The sequence below is a fragment of the Takifugu rubripes genome, chromosome 16, assembly GCF_901000725.2.
Source record: "Takifugu rubripes chromosome 16, fTakRub1.2, whole genome shotgun sequence".
Lineage (NCBI taxonomy): Eukaryota > Metazoa > Chordata > Actinopteri > Tetraodontiformes > Tetraodontidae > Takifugu > Takifugu rubripes.
Window position 1 is genome coordinate 8,841,082 of NC_042300.1, and position 22,158 is coordinate 8,863,239.

At 43.9% G+C, this 22,158-nt stretch overlaps 1 protein-coding gene across 5 annotated transcripts in view; it reads left to right on the plus strand.

Moving 5' to 3' along the window:
• The window catches only part of nhsl1b (NHS-like 1b), a 57,979-nt gene that overhangs the window by 7,051 nt on the left and 28,770 nt on the right, over positions 1-22,158 (plus strand). For 2 of the 5 annotated variants that reach the window (XM_011612099.2, XM_011612100.2), the window contains exon 1: positions 13,989-15,351. The exons of 2 other annotated variants lie outside the window; for them this stretch is intronic. In XM_011612099.2, coding sequence (XP_011610401.2) covers positions 15,111-15,351 — 241 coding nt within the window. In that variant the 5' untranslated portion in view covers positions 13,989-15,110. Of the gene's footprint in view, positions 1-13,988; positions 15,352-20,048; positions 20,196-22,158 lie in introns of those variants that run through there. One more of the 5 variants, XM_011612101.2, reaches the window with a different exon arrangement.

Below are 22,158 nucleotides of genomic sequence, written 5' to 3' on the forward strand. Positions count from 1 at the left end.
GAAGTCTAACAAGTTGCACTGCTTTACTCCCGTCTCAGTTATTTTCTTGTTTGCAACCTGAGTTGGGCTTTTCTTTCAGGGCCATACGTGGGAATTTTTATTGTGTGTATGTATATGCAGGTAAACATCCTGTAATTTTTCTCATTTAAACCCATTTACCGGATCTTATTTCCTTTATTGTTAATAAACACTGGTCCTTCTGTCTTTGCTTATATCTTTATGTGGTTTGTGGCTTTAGGTCTGTTCTTGAGTGAATCTGGGTTGGGTTCATTTGTACCAGTCATCTCGAGGAGAATTTCGGTGAATCCTTGCGTGGATCTGTGTGTATTTGAAAACAACCCTTCTCTGGCGAGGATGCGGGTTGCTGTTGACAGTCACAACACCTTGTCTCTTCAGAATCGGCTGTATGTGAGCAGCAACGGCCCATTTCTCGTCTGAACTGCAAAGACCTTGTTCAAGCTGTGATACAGCCATTATGTAAACAGCCATTATGCCGTCACCCATAAAGTAACCTTCTGTACATAAAGCCAGTGGGTACACACGGAATATTAATACGGTAAATAAAAAATAGGGTGGGGTAATTATGCTTTAACTCAGTACAAAACAATTATACCTAACGGGATAATGTAATGGGATAATCCCATTAGAGGGCGGCACGGTGGTGTGGTGGTTAGCACTGTTGCCTCACAGCAAGAAGGCCCCGGGTTCGATCCCCAGTTGGGCTGGGGACTTTCTGTGTGGAGTTGGCATGTTCTCCCTGTGCCTGCGTGGGTTCTCTCCGGGTACTCCGGCTTCCTCCCACAATCCAAAGACATGCATGATTGGGGATTAGGCTAATTGGAAACTCTAAAAAAGGTGTGAGTGTGAGAGAGAATGGTTGTTCGTCTATATGTGTTAGCCCTGTGATTGACTGGCGTCCAGTCCAGGGTGTACCCTGCCTCCGCCCATTGTGCTGGGATAGGCTCCAGTCCCCCCGTGACCCTCAGTGGAGGAACAAGCGGTAGAGAGTGAGTGAGTGAGGGATAATGTCCATAATTTGACAAGAACAGTCAAAGATTTTATTTGTTTGTTAATTCCATGAAGCCACAGCAGCTGACATGGTGACACCACACAAAGACCTCAGCTCCCCTACAACTTGCCCCTACCATCTGCTACAACTGTAAACACTCGGAGGGATTTGTCTCCCCCTCTGTCTGAGACTCACCTCCACTTCACTCCATCCTCCTGGGACTTTTGGAAAACCTTGTTTTTGAAGGCTCAAAGATGCTGGAATTAGATGGGAAATGCAGGCTAATAAGGGCTATAAGGGCTCTTGGCCACGGGGAGTGGAGGTCCTCTGGGCTCCTCATGCCCTGAACTTGTGCTGATGAGAATGAAGGCCTTTGTTTTGCCAAGACTGAGCCAATGATGAGTGGCCTGCATGGAAATGTCAGATCCCCTAGGGCCACAAGCCAAAAAAAAGAAATCCATCAGTCATTCTCTTTTATCAAACATTTATGAATAAGTCTGGTGTGTTTGCACCATTTTGTCCTTAATAGTATCCCCTTTTCCATGCTTTCACTTTCTTTTTTTTCTCAGCTTTCGACTCACCTAATTCTCATATAGAAAGTATAAACATGTTTATGGAAACCTGAGGAGAAAATTAGTGATGACTGAGGCTTTTTTGTCTGTTTGAATGTTGTATGAAGCTACAAACAAAGGTGTAAAGAAGCACAAATGGGGATCACTGTACATTATGGTGCATTATTACTACCCATAATGCACTGTGAAAAATGTACAACTGATCAAGCAATGTATCCCATCATGTTTTGCAGCCACAGATGCGAAGCTAGACTTATTGCTAATTACTAATTAATAATTAGGTTAAATATGAAAGCCATAATGGTATGTAAACAAATGACCAGTAATAATTTTACCTTTATTATCAGTAAAAAATGTCCAATGGCCTCTTTATGCAGTTAGCTTATTGGCACCCAAGACTGACTTTAAACAATGCTAAGAAATTAATTTTGTGCATGGGAAATGGGGACTAAGCGATTTTTCATGTGTTTTCTCTAAATAAATCAACATATACATAATCATTTCTGTAATCATGTTAAATCCAAGCCACTAGTAAAAAATGTGGATATACATCACATGAAATCCTGTAATTTGGATGCCAACTGTGATTTATTTTTTGAGGGGAGTAAATACCAAATGTTTTAACAGTTAGTTGAATGACTTCAATCTTGCATCAGTAAATGTGGCATGAAGTAATAAACATTGTTTATAGAGGGATGCAACGATATCACAACTGAAAAAATAGGTACAGAAGAACAAAAGTGACTGAGGTAAGGGAAATGTTAAAGGTCATCTAACAGGATAACTAGGCATCCTAATTGGGTAGAAAAGCGTGTGTGTGTGTGTGTGTGCGCGCGTGTGTGTGTGTTTGTGTGCGCCTGCCCATTAGAGAAAAGGTTCTCTAGGAATACAGCTGTGCACAACTTCTTAGGGATGGGGGCACTAGGTCACAGGGAAACCTCTTAACTAGCTAAGTCATCATACACACACAGACCCTCCTTGTCTTTCACAAATGGGAACCTACCCAGTGGGCCTTTAATGTGGTTGTGGGATTGAGACAAGATGGGAGGGGATGCGGTTCCAGACGGGAGGGGGCGGCGGGGGTAATAGATGAGGTTTCGGCAGTTCTGTTCTTCATCTCTTTGTTTTGTCCCAAGACAGACACAAGTCAGGGTCTTATTTGAAGCAGCACATGGGACTGTGGTTTGGGTTAAACCCCAACAATTTCCCAGTTCTCTGGCGACGTATGGGAGTGGAACTTTGAGTGCCCCAGTGTACTGGGAAAAGCTTTTTTTTGAACATTTATCATGAGAAATTGCTTTTGCCCCGCTCAATCATTCTCTCCAGGCTCGCTACAGCAGCACGAATAATGCACTTTTAATGTAAGAACTTGACTGCCTTCTTTTGTTAATCTGAATAATGTTTAATAATAAGTTGAATTCTACGTCCACGTGTGGTGCTGTCTTTCCGGTTTAGCTTCTCAGTTCATGTTCATCTCCTCCCTGTCACCCGGCCTCAAACACAAGCTCATTGTGTGTCCCAGACAGCGTGAAACATGATGACACCTTCAGCACACACACTTCCGTATACAAATTAAACTGTGAGATCACTGTAGCCGACACAGTGTCAGTTTTCCAAACTGTGTATTCCCTCATGGCCCGTTCTTTATGTCTTATCGTCACCATTTTTCCACAGCTTTTCTAATGTGCTGCAAGAGGAGCATAATTTGGAGGCTGGACGGGTCAGATTACGATGCATGTCACATAAGAAATGCAAAAGAACGCTTGTAGTTTTAAAATTTGATATCTTTGGCTTTTGAAATGCCTATATAGGAGGTGATGATGCGGCCCGACGCCATCTCATGTAATCAGTGCTGTTGTGTGATGTTGACTTTACTGATAACGCTCTGATCCTGTCTTTCCTCTGCAGCAACCCCCTTTTTTCCCCTGACACTGCACACTGCTACCACATGAAGCATCCTATCTTTTGTTTCCCCTCCAGAATAAACCTCCTGGTTCCAAATGTTCTAATACAAGTGCCAGTGCAAGGGGCTTGTGTTAAATAAATGTGGGTATTCTGCACCTCCCTGGTTTATAATCCCCATTGACTTTCTGTCAGTGCTGCTAATGAGATTGAGTTTGGCAAAGGAAACTGAAGAGTGTGAGAAAGAATTCTGGCTTTTGCAGCAAAATCACCATGAGGGCAGGGTTAAAATGTTTAGTTAATATGCAAAAGCCTCCGTGAGGCAGTTAAAATGAGGTTGATCATATTCATAGGTTTTTTTTTTGTGATTTCTGGGCCAGATGTTTTCTTTTAGAATATGGGACATTGAAACTGAAGGAAGGAAGGAGTGTCGGAAATGCATGAAGAATGTAAAAAAGAGAGGAAATCCTTTGGTCTGTGGAAATCTTTCAAAAGCTCACACCATTTTTGGCAGAAACTCTCTGGTGTTTTCACTCTTGATTACCTGCAGTTAAGAAAATCCACTCTGTGGTGAAGTTAACTGAGGGTGATGTAGAGGATGCAAAACTCCAGTCTTTTACATTAAACTCTTCTCCTCCACATTTGAAACCACTATGAAAGAAAAAAACCTCCCAACATCCTTTGGGAGATGGCACTGTCAGCTACATCCCGTTCAGTTTCCTGTCCCCGCCAGCGTCCTCTCTGCACCAGAGCCCCTCGCCGTACCCTCCGACCACTGAGGAAAACGCTCTTAATCAGACAGCCGTCACATCCCTCAGGTTGCTGCCTCCGATTGTTGTCCAGTTTATCGTCATCGGCTGCAGGATGTGACACGTCTCTCACCACTGTTTCCTGCCGGATTGGAAAAGTGGCGCAGTGGTGAGGAATTGACCTGCAGAAAAGGAAGGTCACAGGGTTGTTCATGTACTTAATTATTTTCAACTATAAGTTCTGAGCTAAAGGCATCAGTATGCTGCTATACCAAGCTACATATTAACACATGGAGAAGAGATGGGCAGCTACCACCGCACATCCTGTCCACCCTGCCGTAGGGTGAAGCTAGATTTATGTTTACTAGAAATGATCACACTAAAATCCATTGCATTGCTTGGTGGGAATGCAGCTAAAATGCCGATTTCAAGTCAAGATGGCCGGTGTTTCCTTAAACCCGAGAATAGAATGAAATTTCATGTGTTGCTCAGCAGCTGAAACTTCGTGTGTTGGTGTGGGTGAGTGTGCACTTGCTTGCCCATGTGCTGATGACCTCTGGCTTGATAACAGAATAAGGCTCGAGGCGCCACACTCCATCCCCCTGACAACAACTGCCACTGGCAGATAGCATCCACATCACCGTAGCAACCTTAGGACTGGGAGGTCACTGGTTAGGGGCCCTTGAAGATACCACTCCCTCTTTTTATACACACAAACACACACACACTCATTCTCTCCCTTTCTCTCTCGCTCTCATTTTGTGAGGCTTTCAATTGGCCAGTTTCTGTACTCGCTGCACTAAACCGGTGTCAATTTCTTATTGTGTGTTTAGTCATGTGTCAGTGTGTATGGCAGTTTGTGTGTGTGTGGTTTCTAAATAGCTGTCAGCAGTATTGTGATAAGTGTGTGTGCGCCTCTGATGGGTTTGGCCTATAAGATGGTACCATGCCTGTTAAAGGAATAAGTATTTGGAGCCAAAAGCCAAGGAGCAGCCCGTACGCAGGTCAGTGAAGTGAACATTGTCTCGTGCAAGTGTTTGTGTGAAAACCCATCCATCTAAATTATGTGTACACACGCTCATAAACTAACTGCTGGTGCTCAGACAAATGTGTGAACGATGTGAGCCAAGTCTGGATGGTGGAGTGCAGTTTGTAGAGTGGTTAAAGCTGCCTGTCCGCTGGGGTGACCTGATGAAGAGCAGGAGGAGTCTGGATTCTGGTGCTAAGCTCACTGATAGTTTTGAATGGGAACATAGACGACCTGTCATTGCAGCTAACTGGTTTCCAGTCTGTGTTGCATGATGTGATAATTGCACATTGAATGTTGCAGCATGCTTTGCCCCAGCACACTGTCTCCGGTGTAATAACGGTGTGTTGTTGATTTATACGCCTGCCATGAATGGAGGGGTTTGTTCATCAAAAACTGCACACATAGCCTCCATTTCTTACTGGATCATGCAGCATTTAACTTGGTTTCAGTGCCAATAAACTTTCCCATGGCTGATTTTTACCGTGTTTGATACTTGTTAGTTCTTTGTTAGTTTTGAGGACCTTCAGTTCAGATGATAACTGCAAGTTGTTTCCAAAATACAGCATTTGTCTCCCAGCATACAATGAAATTGATCAGCCATGTGTCTGCATCCTTGCTGGCCAGCTATAGCTGCACCACAGAAACCCTGTTTTGATAAGACATCCCAAGTCCTCACACTGTGAGAACTCTGCCCCCTGCGATATTATATTTCTGTGGATTCCTCGTTATTTATATGGAACAAATGAGACTGATGTTGTTCTCTTTTCTCCACATGGGCTTGTTCTTTGGCCTGACCTCTGTCTTCATATCACCTGACCACTTTATGACCTCACCCACGAACTCAAAAGGTAAGTGCTTTAACTCGACTCATTCCATCATTTACATGTGAATCTGTGTATTAATAAAACAGCAACTTTTTAAAGTAAAGTACCAATTTTGATAGTCTTTGTGTAAATGATCCGATTCAATATTCAGCAATCTGACCAGTAACTGCTGGGATTGACTCCAGCACCTCCTGTGATCCTGTTTAGGAATCAGCAGTAGTGTATGAGGAATGAATGAGTGGTGAAAAAGTAATTTAAAACACCTTAAAAGATGATTTTGTGGGGGTTTGATAGCCAGGGCAAACTGAATTTTACCTGTAATGACCTGATGCATAAATAGGTCAAGGGTCATCTTCTTGTGTGACCATGAAATTCAGCCTGTTACGTGTGTGTGTGATGTCTGGCTTGATACACAGACACCAGTCTGCTTCCCTCTCTCATTACACTTGAGTCCTCAGTCACGCACCAGCAGCACCTTAGGAAGCCACCCACCTGGTTTCCAGTCCTTCAGCTCTGCCTGTTTTTGCTCTGTAGATGCCGACCTGCTCTCACACCCCTATGATCTGTATCACTTATCTTCACCCTGGTCCTCGTTCTTTTGCCTGCAGCTTTTGTGTTCATCTAGTCCGACTGTCTCATTTCCCAGGAGTTATGATTCACTATTAATGAATGAATTATCAATGCATGAACTTCTAAGAAACTATTCTTGTTAAATTCAGGGTGAATTAAAATAGCCTGGAACCCCACCACACCCGAAACACTTAAATCATTGTGTAGATTTTTATGAAAAAGAAGAAGGGGTCAAAGTCAAAAGGTTTTAAGAAAAAAGATTATAATAATCTCAGCTGTAGCAGAAATATGTGTGTATGTCAGATGCTATAATTTGTGATTATTGTGGAGTAAAATGGATTTTAGGGTCTCCAAAGCTCTTTGTTCACCTCTGAACCTGTTATTTGAGTCGGGATTACTTTTAATCCAACAGTCTTCTGAAATAATCCCAGCATTTATTTGACAGCGAAGCAAATGGCATGCGTGACATCAGCTTCACAAGGGGAGATGGGTGACGGTGCAGGTCTAGACGTGTGGGAGGGTGGAGACTGGCCCTGCGACATCCTCTGCAAATAACTGTTTACAGCACCAGTCCATGTTTGTGAACCATTGGAGCCACAGGATTAGACTTTTAATAAGAGTTGTCTCATTCAGCCTCTAATTGATGCCTTTTAATAGCAGACTGGGGGAACTCTGGTTTTTGTGTCACTGTGTGGACCAGCTGGTTTCCCTCTGTCTTTAACCCCTTTTCTTTTTTGCATGTGACGTGCAGCATTTCGCTGGCTGACCTGTGACCTGTGTGGACTCCAGATTTTTCATGAGATTAGACTAATGAGGCTTCAGCTCTTTTTAAGTGCATCACTCTTAATCCATAAAGAATTTAAAGCCCAGCATGGTTACACATCATTACTGTTATATCATATCCCAATTGCATGTAATTCCTTTATTATTCTGAACCTGTGTACTGTAGAATAAACATAGTAAAATACCCTGAGGAGCACTGGTGACACACGAGATGCAGCTAAAAAACTAGATTGTGTTTCTTGAATGCGGGTCAGTGTTTTATTTTCTTTTGCTGGAAACACAATGTTCTTTTTTGATGTGTAACTGAATACACGCTTCCTCATGAATAGTGTACTGTATGTAGTTTGAGTAAATCATAGCAGCAAAGACTTCTGGTAATATGCCAAAACTGGCACTAGTGTAGTTTTAAAATGGTCAGCAATGGACAAGTGTGTTCAGAAACATGCAGCACTCCTGGAAAGCACATTTATGCTCCATACACACTCCTACAAACAGCTTTACGGTCACACGCACATACTTGGAGTGGGAAAGTCCCTTCTGTGTGGTGCACCGTGGGTGGGTGGCCATGGCTAGTAGCCTTTGGCTTTGAGTCTGAAGTAGGCCGAGAGAGTTTGTGTTTCACCTCCTCCGTGCAGCGACACAAAGGCGTGCTGTGTTGAAGAGTTTAGACGTAAGGGGTCGGGAGAAACAAAGAATTCTGGGATACGTCGCTGAGATTTGAGTCTGAATTACGAGCTGAGGAAGGATGAGGAGACGGCAACAGTGATAGATGTGGCAGAGAGGTTTGGGGAGATGGAGAGAGACAGATGGGAGGAGGGAAGGGAGAGTGAAATGGGTCGGAACATCCCTTTAAACTTCTGACGGTGTGTCTTTGGGGAGATCATCTGGATTGGACTGTACATTTCAACAGTTTTACCCTGTCACATAGCCCATAACTCTCCATTTGTTTAGATTATGATGTGTGGGTGGGAGGGTGTGTATTTTTGGGTCCGTCTATTATGGCTATTTATGCTTGTCTGTCAGAGTTTGTCTCTAATGTGCTAACGACTGGAAGTCATTGCTGCCAGCTGCTTGGTTAAAAAGTCAGGTTCGGAAAGAAGATTCTGGGGGTTGGTAAATTACAGCTGCTTTCTTTCAGCATCTGAAGAAAGCTCGAACTGGTTTAATGCAGCGCTGTGAGCCAGGACGAAGGGGGATGAGCTTTGAATAACCAATGATTCCGCACTCCCCCGCGTGTCAGGTCTCTCAGATCCGCAGAGGGCAAAGTGCCAGACACAAAGTCGGTGCTATTGTCCCAGTAACGGTCGTGCTGCCGCCTGTCCAATCAGCATGTTTTCGCTCCGCCGTCTTTAACAGTTGCCCGTCTCGATCACCTTCTTCTCTTGTACCTTTTCACTTGGATGGATTTTTTTGTTATCTGTCCACTACGCCGTCTGCCTCCCTAAATCTGTGTTAATGCTTGTGTTGAGTGTTTTTGGATGAACTGCAGATACATACGGGCTTGATGGGCCACACACGTACTTTCCAACATGCTGCAGGGCTGCTGCTACCGTTACTTCACATATCCTGGCTTTTATTGCTTTTCCTCTCACTTGTTTTCTCGTAAAAAGGCTTAATGTATAAGCAGATGGCACGTGATACTAACACCTTTAACTTTAACCGTATTCTTTGCATTTTATGCTTGTCTACCTTATTCCACACTTCAGTTCCACCTGTCGACCCTACCTGCTTGGAGTTACCTCCACAATCACGTCTGTCATTGTTTTAATGCAACAGGCAAATGTCCAGCTCCAAGGTCATCTCTACCCTCTGACAAATTTGCATCGTGGCACAGGAAAACACTGCAGCCAAAAGGCCACTGTGCACACGTGCAAACTATGAGTGCAGTATTGAAGTGAGGAGCTGTGCTGATTCTAGTAGACAACTTCTTACATCTGCCACTAACTGTACTGTTGATGTACAGTTATTCAGGAGAAAGCAAAATAAAGAGCGTTCTGCTGCAAACAGGCATTGGTTTTCGAGCACAGTCATACCCTTGAGATTTAAAAACTGGTTTGTCCACACGTTGAAATTACACAAACGCGGTTCAAACACATTTGTGACAAACATGCTTCAGCAAGAGGAAAACACTTTTCCATGGTGGAATCAGACTCTCAAAAGTGGTCAATCGTGAAACATATTTGAGTCCTTGCTGACAGATTTTCACAGGTCATGGTTACATGCTTTATAGAATGAAACCTCAATAGGACGTCAGGCTTGTGCCAAAACCTGAATGCAAATGCGAAGCACATCTGGCCTCAGGTCCGCTGTAAAAGCTCCATCCCTCAGGCATGACTGATCAGGAATGCACAGTGTCGACCGCACCCTTCCCTGCACCCCCCCCCCCCACCCACCCACCCAACTACTGGACAGAGTCCTGATGGGCGTGTGTATGTGTGTGTGAATACCCTACTCGGATTACCATAGTTGATTCCTTCTCTAAGCTAAAACGCCACTCCTTACTCAAACTTTCAAGCAACTCCTCAAGCCATTTCTTATTCCTGCCTCTATCTTTCACTAACAATGTAAAATAAAAAACCCTCCTCTCTTCACACTTCAAGCTCAGCTCTGCTGTTTTATAAGTTAATATTTGCATTCAAAAGGATGCACGTCTCCGTTTCAGCCGTGCATTTTTTCCCATTAACTATGTGTGTGTGCCGGCAGTAAATCAATCACACAATTGTACGTGGAGACTCACATATTTGTGCATGAAACAGCTTTTTGCTCAAGGCTAAGCACAGCTGTGCCATGGGGTCAGGGGTAAGAGGTCACAGGGCAGTACCTGCTTCACTTTCCCATTTTTGGATACACACTACCACATTTTTTAGCGCGCGCGCACACACACACACACACACACACACACACACACACACACACACACACACACACACAGTGTTATATGAGAGCGGTTGTCTCGACTAAGTCGCTAGCCTTCACCAGCAATAATGGAGTTAATTTACACAAACACACACTCACATGCATGCACATACACAGACAGACCCTTTTGCTGGAATAATAGATGTTGGGATAATGGAACACGTGGCCAGAGGAATGAGGGGTTTATGTTCAGCTCAGAATGAATTGACTTTAGGGTTGTGGACCTTCAGGGGTCAACATCTCCACCCTGGGCTCTTTCACAGATGTGTGTGTCCTCAGATCATTTCCTCCGTTGAGACTGAATGTGTAAAATATCATCGTTATCTGTGACTAGATTGCTATCTAGGCACACCCAAAAAAAACACAAATGTACTTTCTTCTCTGGGGACATAAATTAGAGTAATTTACTGGCTGCATTAAGTTAAGTGTTGTACTTTTATACACAGACACGCACACACATTGGTGCAAAAAGTGCTATTTTCCGGCTCATTTATTCTGTCAGTGAAGACCCAGAACAACACGGACCAGCAGATAGGAATCTGTAAGCCTAATTGCGCCCCATGTGGTTGTATTTCGTAATCACATATTGGTTACGGCCTAAACTTATGGGGGTTTTTTTGGTGTGGGGGGGTTAACGTTGAAAAATATTGGTTCAGTATCTGCACTTTCAAAAAAAAACCATTTGAGGCAAGTATTGCTTTTCCTTGGGAATTAGAAACATAACATTTATGAATGAAATATATGCACATACACACCTGGACTTTGCAGCTCCAGAGGGCAATCTGATGCTCTCTGAGGCACAGTCGTTCAGCTGGGGGCTGTTGCTTAGCTACTGGCCCTGCCTTTTGAGACTGGCCCTGTGCCCTGGAGGTTTTAAGTTGCTAGGCAGCTAACCTGATAGTCTCATTGTGGACTGAGTTGGTTTTTCCTTATCGTCACCTACTATCATGTGGTTTGGTCACCGTTGTTCTCACCCCATTGGGTGGCATTTCAAAGAGTTTATTATTACTATAAATATCAAATATTTGAGTAAGATACATGGCAGGATACACGAGCTGCTGCCAGTTGAGGTGAAGGCTAACCTTGGAAGGTCACCGAGGGGTCACGGTTTATGACCTCACAGGTCAGAGCTGTTGCAGCAGATGATGCCGTCTTAAGTGTTGTGTGAAGAGCGCAAACACAAGCAAAGGAACCATATTGTCTCGTTAATACCTGCTCAATCTTCCATGTAGTTCTTTCAACACACTCCTATAAGATTTTCTTGTTAATACACATTAAATTTTGGTACACCTATAAAATCAGTTCAAAATCTAGAAACTATAACACTGAGGTGTGAATAGGCAAAAAAGCAAGAAATAAAAGAGGCCAGATTCTTAGTTTTTATATCCTTTAGCAGGATTTCAATACCCTCTAAGATGGAGGATGTGCTCTTTAACTTAATTTATTTACCCAGAGATGTGTGCTTATTTTAAAACATGCATTAACTTTTTACCACTGAGCTGCATGAAAGCAAAGGGGTGAAATCTTTGGCTGCTGGCTAAACCATTTACAGTCAGCTAGTCTGGCTCGAAACGGCAATAAAAGCCTTCATTTGTGGTCTGTGAATGTGTCGGTGCTGAGACACATACTGTCAATCTGTGGACATGTGTATGCTTTGGGCGATGGCTTAGTTATCTGCCGTGTTACCCTTCTGCTTGTCCTGGTCAACATATCTTTAGCTTTCTGAGTTATTGTGCTTTTGTGTTACTCAACAATCACATTGCTGTCATGTTGCCATTCTCTGTGGCCGCACAGATGAAATCATGCTTTTAATTGGCTTTTTTCTACCAGGATTTGTTCCCTAGATGCTATATTGCCAGGAATCCTGCACAGATTTCTCAGATTAATTTTATTTAGAGCCAGATGGGTTATTTCATGTTTTAATTCTGTATCTTAAACGTTCAATTGGCCTAAAACAACCTTGTACAACCTGTTTACAGTGATTAGACTCATTTCTGCTAATTATCCCCTCATGACCCTAATGCCGTAAATACACGATGAAAGATTAATGCCACACACATCTTTGACTCGTGCATTAATGTGCTGCACATTAATATTAACATCACACCTACGACATCACTTTAATTTGTCGGTGTAATTTTGAATCGCAGAATTTTTAAATAAGACAAGTAACAAAGTGTAAATTTATTTCTTTATGTTGACAAACCTCCAGGAACAACAGATTCTGCCTGCCCCCCCCCCCCCCCCCATTCTACTTTAAAGAATGTTTGGAACTCTCAGCATATTGGGTCCTCTTCTTTAAATGGAACGCCATTAAATGTCCAACACACGATCCTTTTAAGCATATTGATTATTCTCGCTGCTGTTGGCTCCTTGTGTGCAGCTTTAACGGAATGAAAATGAGGACTCTTATGAAATGGAAGTGAGGTGGGGGATGCACCAGGATGCTGACCCCTGACTTTTTAATCCCCTTTGGGAATTATGCAAATACAGCAGTTTGTTCTCCTGAAATGTGGACACCACAATGGTCCCGTATTGAACCAACTCCGATGATTTGAGTCCTTTCCTCATTTAATCCAGGTAATATGAGGTTTCACTGTGAGGCTTAATCATTTGCTTTAAACATGATTAGACTTACTCTCACTCACCCTTTTATTGCAGCTAAGTTGAATCCTTTGTAGGTTAATTATTAAAAGACTACACACAATTTGAGCCTCTGTCTCCCTGTGGAAACTGCAAGTGAATATATAGTAGATTGTCTGTCTACAAGGGGCAAATGAGTTATTTCCAGGGCTTGACAGAGCTGTGAGGATTTAAGTCTCGGTCAAAACCACAACCACAAATCTCAGATTGCGTTTTTTTCCCCGTGAAATAGATCCAGGGCTATATAAAGTTGTGTCCATGGGAAACTAGAAAATCTGAGGCGGTAACTACTGATTACATTACTGTGAATGCATACAAATGCAGACATACACATACATTTTGAGATTGTTTTCACACCTTGGAGCGCAGACGTTCCCTCTGTGGTTACACGTGAGTGGGAAAACTCTACCTCCCAAACACATACGTAACCTCCCACAGTGGCTTTACATCCTGGAGGATCAGTGTGACATTATAAATAAATACTTTGACTGTTATTAGACATTAAAAGAAATACAGACAGTATTTCTTGTTCGTTTTTTTAATTCAGGGTTGCCAGTTAGTTGTCATAAATCTGTGATGCTTTATGTCTTCTATAACTTCTTCTATAACTTCTTCTATAACTTCTTCTATAACTTCTTCTATTTGTTGTTTAACTGGTTCCCTCATCGCCCCAGGCATAATATCAGCTACAATGAAGCTGGCTGAGAGACTGCAACGAGACTGCTCTAAAGTCTATTCTAGCAACTGGAATTTCTACAGGGGATCTTTAAAGGGGAAAAAAAGTTCAAGGTTGGAGGGGGGGGCGGGGGCGCGGAAAGGTGTTCCGGTGATTTAAAAGAAAACAAAATAAAACGGGCGACGGATCGAGGGAGTGGTTGCTGTGCCTCAGAGCAGGGATCAAGGGGAGGGGCAGAGATCAGAGTTTGTAGAAGAAAGAGAAAAAAGAGGGAGGGAAAGAAGAAGGGACGGGCTGACTCGTATTTCAGTACAGTGGCTACAGGGTTGCGTGGAATCCTAACCATACACTCAGATTGCACTCAAGTCTCAGTTCCTCACACAAGTCGTGGATTAACAAGGTTCCAGGGGACCTTCAGCAGCACTCTGCCCATCATCCGCCGGCACACGTCACACCTGAGGTCAGGTGTGCTCCAACCCTCCTGATTCTTCCCCTTTTTTTCAACTGAAGACACTTTTTCCCTACCAACGCGATGCAAGGCCAGCTGTTCCTCCATCTACCTGTGACAATGACAAAGTGAACGATGACAGGCTCCGAAGAGCACGAAGAGAAACAAGGTTGTCAGTAAGTCAGAGAGGAGTGCGGAAACCCCTGAGAGGCGTCGTTGTCTTGGCTGCCAGGCATCTGCACAGACACAAAGATCTCAATTTGGACCGTCAGGGGCTCCCATTTGTGAGAGTGTTTTTCCCGTGTGTGTAACTTCATCAGGCTGGGAATAGACCCTGGGATGTAGAAACCTCTTGACCTCCGGTCATTTCTTCTGCAGAGAGGTTGTGCGTCAGCTGGTGTGTCCGCTAACAACTGAAGATAAGTCAAGGGCACGTTTGGTTGTAAACAGCAACCACCGCATTTGAAAAGTGCCCCGGTGTAGTTTGGAGCCCTCTCACCAGTCCGTCACGCGCCGACAAGGATTATCACAACCGACTTTAAGAGCGCACATAAAGCGTGTCGCAGAGGTGCGGTGATTTTCCAGATTGCTGCATTGCCTAAGTGTCCCTCTGGGTTTTGGGAATAACGCCCAGAACCCAAGAAAAGAAGGAAAAAGAAAAGGTTTAAGCCTGAATATTTGCTTGAGGCACAGATGTTAATTCAAGATGAAAGAGGTTGGAAGCTGAGACTGACCGCGTTGGAGTAATGATGTGGAGCCGTCCAAAGAAAGTCGAGAAAAACTGGGCTACAGCTGAACTTCCACCTGGAATTAATTTCATTCTTCACGTAGAATCGGAATAGTTTGAATCCCATGTGCAGAGCTGGATGGAGACATATTTGGAATGGTATTAGCTTAAAGAGAATATCAGTTATCCAGACCTAAGGATCACATCTCAGACTGAAAGTTCGCATTGACATCGTTCTTTTGCGGACTCTACCAAATCGGGATGAGGGGGGACAAGAGGTGCGGGTCTTTTCGTAAAGAAAAACCCGCCGGCCTGTCCCGGGCTCTTAGCTGGCTCAGCGTGTCCTCCATCTCCCGCCAGAGCAGACGCATCTTCCACAGCCAGAATGAACTCCACTCTGCCCACAACCATCACACACACTCACACCCCCACCTTTACGGCCCAGACAGAGATGAAGAGGAGGATGAAGACAACTGGGTCTACCAGCCTCAACACAAAACAGGTGAGGATGAACCGGGGAAGGAAAACCAGCAAAGATACCCTCTACAGATTATAGTTTACAGACGTTTACATTCTTCCTGTAGAAAAACACGCCCAGCAAACCACAGGACATGTTTATCTTGGCTGAAGCACAGCGTCATCGCAGACCTCCACTGAATGGAGTTTTGTCAGGAAGGCAGCAGATGACTGTTTATATGCACATGCAAAGCAAGAAGTGGGTCACTGTCTTTTTTTATGCTGCTCCCCTTCGTCACTTCCTCAGAACATCCTGGTTGCCGTAAAGAGCGATCCGGGGGGGTGGGGGGTGAGATCATTGTTGGATGTGAGTGGGGTCAAAGGGTGCTTTGTGTGTGCAATAGGTAAACAGTGTCATATCAGTGCTGGATCAGGTGATGCTACGGGTACGGTGATGTCACTGGGTCCTGTTCCTTGGGGGAGGGCGGGGGGGCAGTTGTTCCAATGTTGAAATACTGCAGTTTAAAGTTTTGGCCATACACTTAACTGCTTCGTTTTACTGCTCTTATTGCTTCCAGGGTATTGTGTTTCCTTATTGCGTCAATAATTTATTGACCAGGTCATTAGTTTTGTGTGCCTCTAGTTGGATATTGATGAAAGACTTAGGGGGCAGTTGTAACTGTACACCGTCGTCTACCTGAAAAAGGAAATGGACACCATCACAGCGATATTGTCTTACATTTTATGGCCTATCAGGTGACTCCAGTTGCAGTCATAGGGCTAGTGGGGCATCTGGGATCATGGAAACCTTCCATATCAGCTTTTTGAACTGTGCAAAGGTCTTCTGTCAGCTTATCATCTATTTTAAATATTTTTCGTAACATTTCCAGCCATCACGACTTGAACTGCTCCATCTGTTTTTGGAAACTGCAAAGGTGGTTCAGACACGACAACCTGGCACAAAGTTGCTGTTTATACCTCTCAGGAATGCAGAGTGTGTTGCCCCTTTTATTTTGCATGTGTCAAACTTTCCTCATGGCACCCTCACCTCTGAACCGGCCTCTTCTTAAAACAGATCAGGGCTGCACATGTCTGACATGGTTGGAGCTCCTCACATTTTTCCCACATTCAGAAGACAGAAGCTGTCGTCTCCTTTTAGACTGAAACCTTTAACTTAAAGTGCAAATGGTGAAAGCCAGCTGAATAACTTCTATCAAATCAGCCTTCCTAGAATCACAAACGCATCATTGTTTCTTCATAACTCTGTACTCTGTTGCATATACGTCTAGGTTTTTTGCCTGGGTTTGGAGGTAAAGTCTGTTGGTTCATGTTTGGAACGTGCAGAAGAGGCTCCCTCTCATGACAGGGTGGAATGTAAACAGCTCTCGTGTCCTCCTTGGCTGAGTGGTTACATTAGTCGTCTTTCTTTAAATCCACCAGTACCTTCTTTTTGTAGCGGCCTTTGGAAAGAAATTAGATTATACATCCTCCTAAAAGAATGTAACACAAGGTGTGTGAGTGTGTATGTGTGTGATCTCTGGAAAATGGGTGTATAAGTTTTTGGGAAGTTTTTCTATGTACATTACCACAAGAAGGCTATCAACAAACCCTGTGTACGCCAATAGTGGTGAATTTAGGTAAAATGTTATCCAAAAACATCTTCATGTTCATATGTTTCCAATTCTTTCGCTACTTTAAAGTATATATTTGAAATAATATTGGACAAAAAGATGCTCTTTGTAATACATATAGTCTTGGGATGGGAGTGTAAAATTATAAATAACGTACACATTGCTTGCACAAAGGACGTATTTAGTGTCTTTGGTTTTCTAGGCTGGAGTATTTATAACATCTGAATATTGCTTCCTCACTCCTGCTGGGACACATTGTCAGAAACATGGGCACTGGCACACCATGGCTCTGTGTATATTTAGCCCAAAATGACTGCCTGTGGCTTCAAAACCTGCAATTTCGATGCCGCTTCTAGTCTCACTCGCTGTGTGTTTGCCTCTGTCGCCAAGGCAACAGGTGTGAGCGAGCTTCCTGGTGAGGTTCGGCTCGACTTTCCCGCTGGATGTGGCGAAACGAGGGACGTAAGAGATGACTGCTGTACGAGCTGTGATCGGGTGACTTGTGAAGGAGCTGGAGAACTTTAATTGACTGCAATATGCTGAACATCTGTAGATCAGAAAAAGTAGACCGTGCCAGGAACTAGATTGGACATGTGGGACATGGCTGCTGAGGGTCCTCAGCCTGAATCCCTATCAGATTGGGGATGTGGGCTTTACATGATTACTGCATGGCCCTCTTATGTTTTAGCATCGAGGCATTTATTTCTGTTTAAAATGTGCAGCTCAACATACTGACCTAAATCAGCTTTTTCTGGCAAACCGGTGTTGGCACAAAGAGAACTGGGTCTCTAATGAGCTGTTTATGAATTTAGGCTGTGTGACAAGGACATTTAGGACATGTTGGTCTGCATGTAATATGAATTTTGAGAGGATTCACCAGTTTTGGAGCACACACACGGAGCAATGCTCTAATCATTATGTGTAAACCCAGATTAGCAGATGATAATTCGCCGCAGGAGGGAGATGTGATTTATGAAGCAGCAAGGCCCCATTAAAACGCAGACATGGAAACCTGCCCATGTGGCCCACAGCCCGGGGCCTGCGTACACACCGAACACTCATGTGCGACTCATCTTTAAAGAAAGATGAACTGAAGTGTTTCTGATCACCATTTCTCTTTCCTTTTCTCCTGTGTGCAAAATGATGTTGTTTTTTTCTGAGTCTTTATTCAGACCTATTGTACTGGGAGCTGTGGTCAGACACCCATTTTCCTCTCAGTGCAGATCTGATTGTGTAAAATGTTTGAGGTTTTCTTTTTCCTCCTTTGAGCTTATCTTTCAGTGACGTAGATCTCGCAGCTCACACACACAGTGCGTCTTGTTCACACTGCGGATGTGATGAGCATAAACAGAGAAACACAGACTTCAAGCAGCTGATATCACGATAAGATCCTGTCTGAAATGGGTCTGCCCGGCGTGATTCACTCTTTATGACAGTGTTTTAGTCAGAGGCGAGGGCTGTATTTTGAGGATAGCAGGAGTCGTCATACTCTGAATATACTATAGTTACAGTAAAACTACCTTTTTAACAGAAGACTCAGTGTTAATATATCTTTAACACTGTATGAGACGGGAAGCTGGACCTTTCGTCACAACCAAAATGTGTATTATTGTCAAAAATGTTTTTTTCCATTTCCATTTACAAAAAAATAACTTTACAATTAATACATGCAGTGATACATTAACTTTACACACCTAGACCTTTATATAGAGGCATTTAAAATGTTTAAAATTGAATTTAAAGTTAGAGACAGCTGTGATTAGCTGGACCAAACATTCTTTCTTTTTACTATTCAGGGTTTGTGAGACATGATGTGCAGGAGAGCCTCCAATTAGGGATTTATTGTCTTCTTTGGTTGGCCTACTCAACATTTTCTCTATTAAAGTGTGTGTGTGTGTGTGTGTGTGTGTGTGTGTGTGTGTGTGTGTGTGAGTGAGAGATTTAAATTAAACACGCTCACTCTGACATACACACCCACTCCCCAATCAGTCCATAACTGGTCACATCTGCTCTTACTAGACTTGTCACGGCTCGTAAGCCGCATTAGGCCAGAAACAACATGTTCATAACACACACATGCACCCAATGACTCTGCGAAACACCATAGTTTCTTTATAAGAAAACTATTTCTGGTTGTTGTCAGTGGGAACCGGGTATGTTGGGAATGTGGTGGTCGAGCGCTAACGCCTGTTGAAGCTGGATAATAGAATTATATTTAAATTAATATCAGTGAACGCCATTCACTCAAGCAGAGCACCTAACATTTATTATTATTCTTTTAAAGAGGTGTTAATGAATGTCTGTGGTTTTATTAATGAAGGGCACCTGCAGGCACCCGTCCAGCACACAGTTTATAGGTCCCACATTACAGCCCGGCTAATGAGGCTCCCGTGGTTGTTAATTTGGAGCTTTGAAAGCTCGTAAAAAGTAACAAAATGTGTTCTTGAAGCACAAGAATCCAAATTTTTCCCAGTGAGTTGAGTTTTTCTGGCACCACATTTCTGAACGTTGTGATTTCTGAAGGCGTCAGCGTCTGACACGGACGGTGGCCGGCCCTGAGGGTTTTGGGAATGGTCAAGCTTGTAGCTGCTCCTGATGGCAAACAGTTGAATTGTGGGGGATTATAGCGATTATATTTGATCAGCGCACAATGGATTGGCCTCAAGCCGTGGCCCCCTGCCTCCCTGTGAACTGCTGACTCCCAGATTCCCTACAATCACAATCAGCTCATCAGGCTCATGTTTGGGGTGTGCGTGTGTTTGTTCCCTGCCCTGATAAGAGTCTAATATATCTTCATGTTCTTAAATAGTTTGTCTGATGCTCAACTGTCTCATAGCAGCTACAGGAGGTTTAGATTGCCTCTTAAGACTGATTTCTATTATTTTTTGGGTGGGGTGTTGTCAGCATGGTAGAGAGATATTCAGAGATGAGGGAGATGTAGGAAGAGAGGGAGAGGTGGAGCAATACCAGGGGGTCACTAAGCAGGTTCTTCGTGGTGTAGAATTTGGCCGCTTGCCACTCTGTGCGTGTGTGAGGGGAGCGGGAGAGGGAGGGCGATGGCGAGAGGCAGCGGGAGAGAGGAGCACAAGTGTGTGTCGGGATTTGTGTTCCTGTGTTCAAACACTTTGGCCGAACACTGCGGAGGAAGAGGGAGAGGGGGGGTGAAGGAGAGCAAAAGAGAGTGAAGAAGAAGAAGCCGCCGCTTGTTTCTGTTGGATAAATGTTGCAATAAAGAAAGGAGCCATGTTCTGTTTGAAAGGTGAGTGTGTGTGTGTGTGTGTGTGTGTGCGTGTGTGTGTGTGTGTGTTACATGAAGGGTGTGAGTGTGGGACTTTTCCCCCGAACTCTGAGACAAAGAAAAGTTGAGCTCCATCTCTGTCTTCTGTGTGGAAGTAATGTGTCACAGTGGCTTCCTCCACACAATGTCCTTCTTCCTGTTTTTTCCCCTCTTTAATCATTTCTTCTTCTCTCTTTTGTCCGGTTCTGGTTCACTGACTTTAATCCTGTCGTCCTCTTGCCTTTTCATCACTCCTCAGCTTTGTTCTCGACTGGATCCAAGCAGAAAATGATACCACTGTGGAACTTCTCCCTGCAGCTTCCAGGTTTTGGTGACTGTGTTTTGCATTTCACCGAGCGTCTGTGTGTGTGTGTGGGTCAGAGTCCACAGGAACATCTGGCGCAGCAGCAGCTTTTGTCCTGCTGAGTGAGACTATGTCTCGAGCTGGTACTTGGCTGAAAACGAGAAGTAAAATAAATCTGTTCCTCTTTTATGGGGAGCCTCATGTTGGACTTTTGTCTGTTCTTGTGCTATTCTTGTTTCGTGGCCTGCCTCAGTCTACAGAGACTCCTGCAAACACTGACTTCATCTTCAGGGTATCGTTGATAAAGGCGTGCGGTTATTGTTTTAAACTGTATCAGGCTGTTGCTCAGGAATTCCACCTCCGTTTCGTTTCTATCTTGTGCAGAACAATGCCGTCCGTGTTACAAGCCATGTGGTTCTTGGATGAATATTTCTAAATCACAATGGAATTAGGAAATATGTTGACAATTCCCATAATTATGCAAAAATGCCTGTTTTTCCTCCGTCATGATTGTGCAGCACAGGGTAACCTTCAATTTAGCCTTAATTACTGTTGCTCCGGCCAGAAGACATCCTGAATTACACCATAAGATTCAGAAAATCTTTTTTGGTTTCAAATTTGCGGTAAGTTCAATAGAGCTTCAAAGAGAAAAACGGCGCTGGGTTTGTTTTATTAAACGATCCCGGCTGCTCTTATCTCCCAAATGAATGACTCATCCCTGCAGCCTCTGTATTTATGGTTTGCAGAAATTAGATAATATAAAGTCAACACTGCGACTATTTGTGGTAAAATCCCATTTCTTCAGCTTTGCGCAGTAGCTTATGTTGTCAGCTAGCGTCTCCGCACTCAGGCTCTGGTCAGGACATTGCAAGAAGCAGATGTGGGAGTTGCTTCGGAGCAAAATTCCAGTTTGTGCGATGTAATCCGCCATATCGTGATATTGCCTGACACGCTTTGAATAAATCAGCTGATTGGCATCATTTTTTACAGGTTGTGTGAGACACAACCACCAGTTCAGGTTTCCACTTTATAAAACTTCACATGACCCGAATCCAGTGTATTACATCAAACACTTGATCTAGTCAGTAGATTACCACTTCACATCGCTTGCCAGTTACAGAGCACACACTTATGTTATGATTTAAGCAAGCCCCCCTTGCTTGCCAACTGTAGGGCAGATGTGACACACATTCAGCCCGTGTTCCTCCATCCAGCTGTTTTGACCACCCCCAACCCCCCCATGGTAAAGCCAAGCAATTCAGTCCAAGCCCTTTGCTAGCTCGCCAGACCACGCGTGGCTTTCGGTTACATAAGTGATTTCTACACTTGGCTGCAGCGGGTGAGGAGGCATCGGAGGGGACCGGCCAGGCTTTAGCTTGAGGAACGTTCAAACCTCACTGCTGCTTAGGCCCAGAGGTTTCCTGCAGCATTATCCAGCGTAAACCCTGGCGAGCAAACATGCAGAAAATCAACCTTTCTGCTCCGTTTTGTGGTCATTTAAGGGCAGCTCGTGCTCTAACTGCTGGACGAAAATGTCGGCTGGGCGGAACAGAGTTAGGCAAAGTTCCCTGCTTTGATTTCAACCGCTTGGATGCGTGAGCATCATGGCGGCCTCAGATGTTTTATTGCGGAATGCAGTTT